Source organism: Jaculus jaculus, chromosome 5 (assembly GCF_020740685.1).
Source record: "Jaculus jaculus isolate mJacJac1 chromosome 5, mJacJac1.mat.Y.cur, whole genome shotgun sequence".
NCBI lineage: Eukaryota > Metazoa > Chordata > Mammalia > Rodentia > Dipodidae > Jaculus > Jaculus jaculus.
The window spans coordinates 53448220-53457791 of NC_059106.1; the positions used below are offsets into that span (position 1 = coordinate 53448220).

Here is a 9572-nt window from a genome sequence, read left to right on the forward strand (position 1 = left end):
CTGGTTTGTGCTGGAGTACAGCAGGCTGCCTGACCTGCTCCTAATCCCTTTGATCGGATTTGCTCATGACTATAGCAAGGGCAGATCTCCCACATCACCACATAAACACCCCCTGGAACCTTACAACTGCCAAAAAGCAAGGGAGAGAGGGGGGCTTTCATAGCCCTCGGGAAGACCATTCCCACTGATCCCCTTTACCCTGTCCACCACAGAGCCTTGACACGTCACTGGAAAGGACCCAATAATGGCCAGTGGAATCTCACCATCCTCTCCACTTGTTCCTCCCAGATGGTCAGCCTGGAGGGACCAGAAGGGTGAGGAGTTCCTCAGCTGCTGCCCCTATCAGTACAGAGAACTCGCTTGGAGTCTGTATCCTCAACCCTGGGGGACTCTGCCTCTACCAGCTTATGTCCTCATTTGCACAGGAAGACACCCAAACTGACATGTGGACCCTGGAGAGGGTGACTACTGCAACTGAGTCCAAAGTAGCCTTCGGTACAACATGTGCACACAGGTATGGAGCACTGAACACACGTCTCCTTGCTGACCCCAGTGCCCAACCTCACAACCTAATTGCTTTGACATTCAGGACATCAAGGCAGATTTCTTCAAAGACAACTGCTTTGGGGCTGGTGAGACAGTACAGTAATTGCCTTGCAAGAATGAGAACCTTAGTTCAATCCCTAGAACTCATGTAAAAAGGCAGGCATGGGGGTGCACACTTGTAACCCCAGTGCTGGAGAGTTGGAGACAGGAAGATCCCTGGGGCTTGCTGGACAGCCAGTCTAGACTAATTAGTGAGGTCACTGAGAGAGTACCTCAAAAAAAAAAAAAAAAAAGGAATGACTCTCAAGGCCGTCCTCCGGCCTCCACATGTACTTATACCCACACCCTCATATGCACACACACAGTTTTATGAAAGACAGCTGTGTCACAAGGCCAGGTGGGACCCTGGGCTGGCTCTCCACAACTACCCTCAGGGCTCACCAGACCCCTCCTGTGGGGTAGCAAGCATCAGGGCCTCTGCATTGCTAAGCTGCAGCCCGTCTTGGGGAGCCCAGCCCACCTCAGTCAAGGACAACAGAGAGTCTTCATGCCATCATAGTAGTTTCAGGTCCATCCTGATGGAGGCCCACCTTCATCATCTAACTCCTTAATAAAGCAACGCACACATGGTACAGTCTGTTTAATTGTGCTGCTCACACCACAGGTACTAGTGTCCACCCCTGAGAGAACCCCTCCTCCCCACACAGAGGAGGATCAGGGTGAATGTTCAAGGACAGGGAAGGGAAAGAGAACTGTAATGGTGAGTTTTGGCAATTTCAGGGTGGGAAAGACATCCAACTTCTCTTGCACTCACAGGTAGAACAAGTGAGGGAGAAGGCCAAAGGGGACATTAACATGGCCACAGACTAGAGGCAGGGTACAGCCTTAAAAAGCATGGTGACTGAGGTGTCACTGGCTACTTTTTCTTGGCAAAGGCAAGCAAACAGTGAAAGCCGGGCCAGGACGGCAGCACCCTGCATCCTTCCGGTGAGGGCCTTCCAGCTACCCTGACAGAAAACCAGAGCCATCAAGCAGCTTCTCTTAAGCTTCAGGACCAAAGGAATCCCCTCGAGTGGCCTTCCCTAGATCTAAGGAGACACCCATAGGGGTGCTAGCCAAGCCCCCAAAGATGTCTGTCTGCCTCCCGCTGGCCCATGTCCTGCCCACGTGGTCTAAGGCAGACATGTGGGTCTCACTTCCTGTCATCCCCTCTACACATGCACACATTTAAGAATCAACCGGGCAAGAGACACACAAATGACCTCCCCAGCATGACAATTTTGAATTTTGACTTTTTCCCTGGTAGAAGCAAAGGGAAAAGCTCCAGATGCCCAAGAGGCAACTCTGCAAGGTCCTGGGAGCTGGGCCTTTCTGCCCAGCCCAGCAATCACCAGTCCGGAAAGGACCAGAAGAGCTGAGACCATCAAGGTGGTGCTGCAGCAATGAGCTGATCTCATCCAGCCACACACCGAGATGTGGTTCCTGGGAAGAGAACCCTGCTACGGCTCAACCCATGGCACCCCGGAGTGGGTGGGCACTCCAGATGCTCTGAACTGGCAGGGGCCCCACCTAGGCTGGAAAGGCAACACCCTACTGCTGGAGATGAAGGTCTGGACAGCTCTCACTCAATCACACCTACAGGGACAGCCACCCTACCAAAGGCCTCAAGATCAACCTAGACAAGGGACGGGCCACCTCAGTCTTGTGGTGTGGCTCAGACCCTTAGCTGTTGTACAGGGGGACCACCCGCGTGATGAGCCGCCGGCAGATGGGGCACTTCTTGGGCTCTGGCAAGGCAAGGTAGCACTCGCGGCAGGAACAGACATGCCCGCACTCCAGGAAGACACAGGACTTGAAGCTGCTCAAACACACCACACAGGCGCTCTTCAGACTCTCCCTGTCCTCGGGCGAGGCCTGGCTCAGCAGCTGGGCCTGGTGCTCGCGGAACTCCTCCTGCAGCTGCTCCTGGCGCAAGCGCTCCTGCCACTGCAGGTATTGCCTCCGCAGGATGAAGAAGAGCGCAGTGCATGTGGCGAAGCCGAACACCAGGGCCAGCACCTTCCACAGCCTGACACTTGACTCCTGTTTCTGCAGCAGGCTGTCGAAGTCCTGGCTGCTCAAGTAGTACTGCATGCCTTGCTTGGGGGGCTGCAGGCGGACAGCGTTATTGTCCAGGACCAGTTCGCCCACCCCAGTGATGGTGGCCCCAACCTTCAACATCTCCTCAGTCTCCTGGATGCCTTTGGGCCGTTCCCCGCTGATGTAGTGGCCAATGACGTCAGTGAAGGACTGGACGGAGGGATGGAACTTCTCATATACGGTCTCCAGTCCCAGACCCACAGCGTCCAGGGGCTTCAGCACACGCACTGCGACAGCCGTGCCGTCCTCGTGGGGCACCAGGTCAAAGGGCACTGTGTTGGTCCTCTGGTGAATGATCTTGGAATAGTCATTCCTAAAAGCATACAAGGAGTGAGGATGAAACAGGAGCAGGCAGCGGACTTCCAGGCAGAGCCAGAGTCACCACAATGGGAAGAGGTGGAGGGGTCTCAGTCTGATGTTGAATAGAGAGAATATAATCAAAATCACTAACACCCAAGACCTCTTAATAGAGAGCCTCCATTTTTCAGGTCCTCAGATTTTAATCAGTGGACAACAGGTACCATCAGCTGCGGTCACTTTCATGGTTTAGTCCCTTCTGTCACAGCCAAATAATGATGTAAGACAAAAAGCTTGCTAGGATCTGATGGGAAAGTGGGACACTTCCTATCACAGCATGCTTTAACAAGCACCTAAACCATCAATCTATAAATGAGGGGTCCTCACACTGGAGAATGCCCGGGCATCAACAGATCCCAGGTCCCTCATCCTGAAATTTCTGGCTCAGTGATTTCAGAAGTGGGTCTGGGGACCTACACGGTAACTAACTGCCTCTGAGGTTCTGATGGAGGCCCAAAACCCACACAGCAGAATTATCAGCACGGAGGAGCAGGCCTGAGACCTGGCTCAGGAGATGCTGCAGACAGACATCGTCCCCAGGACCAGCCTCCAAATAAGCAACGGACACGTACCACAGGTGGGTTGTCCGATTCCACACCATCTTGTGCTCCTGAAGTGTCAGCCGCTGAATGACGCCCTTGCAGTTTTCCACAAACTGGCTGTTCAGTGTCTCCTTAACAGACCGCACAGCTCCTGAGCAGAAACGAGTTCTGTCATTTCTGAAGAATTCCTCTGCCCTCTCTTTAAGTTAATTCAATGTGTATTTTTAGTTTGAATTACATGGATTCATCAAACCAATGACATCTGTAAGGGCTGGGGAGCTGACTCAGTGGGTACAGTGCCTGCCTTACGTGCGCAAAGCCCTAAGTTGGATCGCAGTACCACTCATACTGGACTCAAGAGGATCACAAGGTTCAAGGTCATCCTGTTACATAGTGAAGCTAGTCTGAACTCTGTATTACACAGGCATGTTTTAGGAGCACTCTGGTAAGTTCCTTGCACGAACCAGATCAGTAAAGTCTTACAACCAACCACCTGTAAGGTGGTGATCTCTCCCCAAAATAAACAGGCTCCAGGAAGGTTTGTTAATATGGCCCAAAATAACTCAAGACTTCTCAAACCTGAGAAGTGTGTTCTAGACCACACCCCCAACACCATCAGAAGGCCCTCACGTTAGCCAAGATGATCTTTATCAAACTATTGGAAGAAAGCAAATATACCTTCGATAACAGCATATGGCACACATTTCCCTGGTGCTTCTGAAAGAATGTTCTTTAAATCTTCACCCAGGTGAATTTTCTTAGCTCCCTGAATGTGATAGATAAAATAAAAATAAGTAAACAAACAAAAATAATATCAAATTGGCCACTGAATACTGGCATGCTAAATCAAACTTACAGGCAAAAAATGACAAAGAATGTTTACATTTATTGTTTTGAGAAAATGAAGCAGTGGGGAAGGAGACAGCAAATGAGAGAATCCAATTCCAGAGCTTGCTTGAACATGTCAACATGCCAGGGCAGTGCTTCTAGGGATGACATATATATCCTTGTCTCCAGTTAACCAAAACAAACAGTTTTGTTGGTGGTAGTGGGTTTTTGTTTGGTTGGTTGGTTGGTTGGTTTGGTTTGGTTTTTCCAGGTAGGGTCTCACTCTAGCTTAGGCTGACCTGGAATTCACTATGTTGTCTCAGGGTGGCCTCAAACTCACGGTGATCCTCCTACCTCTGCTTCCCGAGTGCTGGGATTAAAAGCGTGCGCCACAATTCCTGGCTTAAAACACACCGCTTTTAATGTGAGCACTTCTGCATGAAAATACAGAAGGCACTAGTGAATTTGCATATTGCATATGTGAAGACGACAGAACTGGGGCTGAATGACACGGTGATGTGCCATTGTGACTGCACACCTTCATCCACCTGGATCTCAGTCCCCAAAACTGTAAAAGTAGGAAGACACACTGCCACAGAATTCTTCATGAGGAGCAACTGAGCCTTGAGGTGTGGAGAAAATCCAACTTAGAAGAAACAGACAAGGTAAGACAAAAACTCTGACCTCTGCGAGTCCTGTACTCTGCCCAAAAAATGAGGATCTAGGGCTGGAGAGATGGCTTAGCAGTTAATCCACTTGTCTGTGAAGTCTAAGGACCCAGGTTTGATTCCCCAGTACCTGTGTTAAGGCAGATGCACAAGGTGGTGCATGCATCTGGAGTTCATTTGCAGTGGCTAGAGCCCCTGGCACACCCATTCTCTCCCTCTCTCAGATAAATATTTTATTTACCAAAAAAAAGAAGAAGAAGAATCTAGAATATTAGAAGTCCCAACTCTTTCTAGGGAGGGATTATTTCATCTTCATTTATGGACTAATTGACAAAGTTTTGTTTTGTTTTGTTTTGTTTTCTAAGGTAGGGTCTCACTCTAGCTCAGGCTTCGAACTCGGAGATCCTCCTACCTCTGCCTCCCAAGTGCTGGCATTAAAGGCATGCACCACCACGCCTGGCTGACAAAGTTTTTTTTTTTTTTATTTTTATTTTTTTTTGGTTTTCTTTTTGGGACAAGGGTCTCATGTATCCCCAATGACCTTAACTTGCTATGTAGCTGAAAATGACCTGGAACAGATCTTCCTCCTGAGTGCTAGTATTACAGGTCTGGATCACCACACCTGGTTTATTCAGTGCTGGGGATTGAACCCAAGGCTCCTTGCATGCTAGGCAAGCATTCTATACTCTATGAACTGAGCCACATCCCCTTACAAGGTTTATTTTGTTTGTTTGGTTTAGTTGATTGAGGATGTTACTCAAGCCCAGGCTGACAACTCTGTAGCTCATGTTAGCCCCAAACTCATAGTGATCCTTCTACCTTGATTATAGGTGTAAGCTTGAGCCACCCCCCTCTTTTTAAGGCAAGTTGAGATTTTTATCTAAAAGTATTTAAATGTGGCTCTAAGTATGAAGGTAAAGAGAAAGACAGGTGCTCAGAAGAAATACACAAAAACTAAGACATACCCAAGTAGGGATATGGGTTTCTCAAAACAATCACCCCTGACAAGGTTTGTGTGGGGTTATTTTATACTTTTTTTAAAAAAAAAATTTATTTGAGAGAGACAGAGGGAGAGAATGGATGCACCAGGGCCGCCAGCCACTGCAAACAAACTCCAGATGCATGCTCCACCTTGTACATCTGGCTTACACAGGTACTAGGGAATCAAACCTGGGTCCTTAGGCTTCACAGCCAAGTGTCTTAACCACAAAGCCATCTCTCCAGCCCTGTTTGTTAGCTTTTTTTAAGGTCAGCCAAGGATGGACCTGGGAAAGCTATCCATTCCAAGAATCTCACATACAAACACCTTGAAGTGCCTTCAGAGTCAGAAAGTGAACAGATCAGTTACGCTCAGAACCAAGCTCTCCAGGAGTGACAGGTACTGAACTAATGGGCAGCTGGAATGTACTGGGATTCCATTTGCATGGCAAATCCAAATGCCTCCCTATAAACTCCTTCCTTCTAGATTCCAAAACTTCCTTCTCTCACTGCAAGAACTTGACACATTTGTTTGTAAGCCCTTGCTGAAAACAATCTGCTGATAAAGGAAATTAGGTTTGGGAATCCACCTTCAGATTCATGACAAATGAAGCCAGTTGTTGGCTGCTAAATTATGAAATTTCAGCCAAAACCCAAAGCTACCAACATTTACTGAGTTTCTACCACCTGTCAAACCCAGAGTTAGAAACAAGAAATCAAGAAGAACAAGTAAGTTCTTGTCTATGACCTAAAAAGGTCCATCTCTCTAGACCAGGTCACAGTGGCATTAAAGCAATGCAGCCAATCAAAAACAAAAACAGCAGGGCTGGAGAGATGGCCTGCAGTTAAGGGCTCATGTTCAACTCTCCAGGTCCCACGTAAGCCAGACACACAGTGATGCAAGCACACAATGTCACACACATGCACAAGGGGGAACACACGTCTGGAATTCAATTGCAGTGGCTGGAGGCCCTGGCACACCATTTCTGTGTGTGTGTGTGTGTCCCTCCCTCCCCCCCCCAAAATAAAAAACAAATAAGTAAATAAAAACGTATGTAGAACAGGGCCTGGAGTGATGACTCAGAGGTTAAGGTGCTTGCATGCAAACCCTAACCACCCAGCTTGGATTCCCCAGAACCCATGTTAAAGCCAGATGCACTAGGTGATGCATGCACCTGAAGTTCATATGAAGTGGCTAAGAGCCCCTGGCACACCCATATATTCTCATTCTGTCTTATCTCTCTGATTGCAAATAAATAAATAAAAATATTTTTGAAGGTTAACTATAGGACTGGAGATATGGCTTAGCAGTTAAGGCACTGGCATGCAAAGCCAAAAGAGCTAGGGTTGATTCCCCAGGTAAGCCAGATGCACAACGATGCATGCATCTGGAGTTCATTTACAGCAGCTGGAGGCCCTGGTGCACCCATTCTCTCTGCCTCTTTCTCTCCTCTCTCTCTCTCTCAAATAAATAAATAAAATAAAATATTTGTATTTAAAAAGGTAGATCATGTAGAAGCAAGGAGTATAAGAGTCAGGAGCTGTCCCCTCCTCCATGGACCTCCTCCTCCTCTCATCTTGCCAGGCTCAGACTAGATCTGGGATTTTGGAACCACCTCTGGTTTGATTAATTGGGTACCCCCCCATACACACACACCTCGATCCTATCATGCAAGGTCCCTCAAAGTGCAGTTTCGTTCCTCCTCTTCCTATAATCCTTAAAATTCCTTCTCTTTCTTCATCCAGGGTTTCTGAGCTCCTTTCTCTTTGGATCCTGTCAGTTTCTTCTGATGTTAAGTAAACAGTTTGTCTCTAGTCCCCCTCTATCTTGAACCCAGAACCTAACATGCAGCTGAGTGGTTAAGTTAAAGGGTCTCTTTATCTGCTGTTCCCTGAGGCAGAGCTTGAGCTCTAACCACTGCCGCTGCCGCTGCCACACATACACCAGGTTGGGCCACCCACCCTCAATAAGCTAACTGAAAGAGCTAACTTAATAGTGGAAAGTTGAAAAGGAGATCTGTTCAGGGGCCACACTGGGAAGATGGACAAAGACATATAATGACAAACCCCCCCACACACACCAGTCCATCTTTGTGGTCCTGACATGTGGCGTGGGCTAAATAGAAAACAAGAGGTTTGTATTAGCTAAGCAATCCTGGTCAAGGTGTATTCCCATCCATCCCATTATCTATAACTCCAGTCTCTCCGGCAAGGTCCTCAAATCTTCCCTCCTGAGAGGCCTCAGACTTTAAGCCTTTTTCTTTTCCCACCATAAGCTACTGAGCAAGTTTTCAGTTTCTTGGGGAACACTGTTCCAATTGTCTCTAACAGCCAAAGGGAAGGGCACAATGTGTCTTGGGAGTAACTTCATTCCAGTTTTACCCGGCTCCTGCCTTCTCACTGGCAGGAGCTCTCTCGACTCTCTCCTCCTTCCTTAAATTCTGGGCTCCTCAAACCCCCTCCTGTCTGCTTGGGCAAGAGCTCTGCATTACTTCCTTATGTTCTCTTAAGTGCTGGACTTTTGTATCTATAATCTAATAAAAGCTTGTAAAAATAAAAAAATAAGCATGGCTTTAACCCCAGCCCTCGGGAGGCAGATGTAGGAGGATCGCCATGAGTTTGAGGCCACTTTTGAGACTATATAGTGAATTCCAGATCAGCCTTGGCTACAGTGAGTGAGACCCTACCTGGAAAAAGCAAAAAGAAGAAAAAGAAGAAAGAATAAGTCCATTCCAGCCAGGCGGGTTACACCCAGGTCTGAATGGCTTATCTACATGCCATCAGCTCTCCCCTAGGACTCAGCCCCAAAGCCTCCAGGTCTGAAGCGGCTCCGCTCTCCCGGGCCTGCCTCCAGCCCGCTTCTCGTCACGTCACACTGCGTGACTGCACGCTCGGCGCCCGTCTCCTTCACGCCGGGACGGAAGGCCCACCGGCGCCAACAAGCACCTCCGCTGTCCTCTCCCTAGCCGAGCGAGGGAGTCGAGAGCGGTCCCGGGCGGGGAGGGCTGCGGCGGGGCGGGGCGGGGCGGCCGCGGCACCCTCGGAACCCGCGCGACCGCGGCGAGCGGCGGCGGCTGCAGCACTGACCTTGAGCTCCTGGGCGACCTGGGCCTTGTGCCGGTACACGGAGTACAGGACGGCGGTGACCACGGAGCTGGTGCCCAGCAGGATGAACTGCGCCAGCGAGGGCTGCCCGCCGCTCTCCATGGCCACGCCGAGCCCCGCCAGCGACCCGTCCCCCCGGTGCGCGCGCGCGCGCGCATGCGCGTCGCCGCCCGACCCACTTCCGGGTGCGCAGCCCCGGCGGCCCTTCCCGGAAACCGCTGGCCCGTCGCCCGGCGATGACGCAACACCAAGGCCGGAAGTGGAGGCGGGGCAAAGGGAAACCGGAAAACGGGGTTACCAGGGTGACCGACGCGGCGCTGTGGCCTTGTTTCTGCGACCGGTTTCCTTCCGCGCGCAGCCCTGGCGTTTCCCGTCCCCACCCGCCACGCCCCTGGGTTGCTGGGACCTG

General features: G+C 49.9%; 1 protein-coding gene across 1 annotated transcript; it reads right to left on the minus strand.

Moving 5' to 3' along the window:
- Positions 1 to 1171: 1171 nt before the first annotated feature.
- Positions 1172 to 9292, minus strand: Mul1 (mitochondrial E3 ubiquitin protein ligase 1). Its single transcript, XM_004657567.2, has 4 exons — positions 9146 to 9292; positions 4263 to 4350; positions 3615 to 3735; positions 1172 to 2998 (listed from the first exon to the last, which is right to left on the minus strand). The coding sequence occupies exons 1-4, from the start codon at positions 9263 to 9265 to the stop codon at positions 2269 to 2271; spliced, it is 1059 nt and encodes a 352-aa protein (XP_004657624.1). The 5' UTR covers positions 9266 to 9292; the 3' UTR covers positions 1172 to 2268.
- Between the last annotated feature and the right edge of the window lie 280 nt (positions 9293 to 9572).

What these genes read in the sequence shown, in the direction of transcription:
- Mul1 (XM_004657567.2), bottom strand. Translation starts at nt 9,265, where the DNA reads ATGGAGAGCGGCGGGCAGCCCTCGCTGGCGCAGTTCATCCTGCTGGGC. An exon ending in AGGTCGCCCAGGAGCTCAAG is followed by an intron (nt 4,351 to 9,145) that starts GTCAGTGCTGCA and finishes TATCACATTCAG; the next exon opens with GGAGCTAAGAAAATTCACCT. An exon ending in AATCGGACAACCCACCTGTG is followed by an intron (nt 2,999 to 3,614) that starts GTACGTGTCCGT and finishes GTATGCTTTTAG; the next exon opens with GAATGACTATTCCAAGATCA.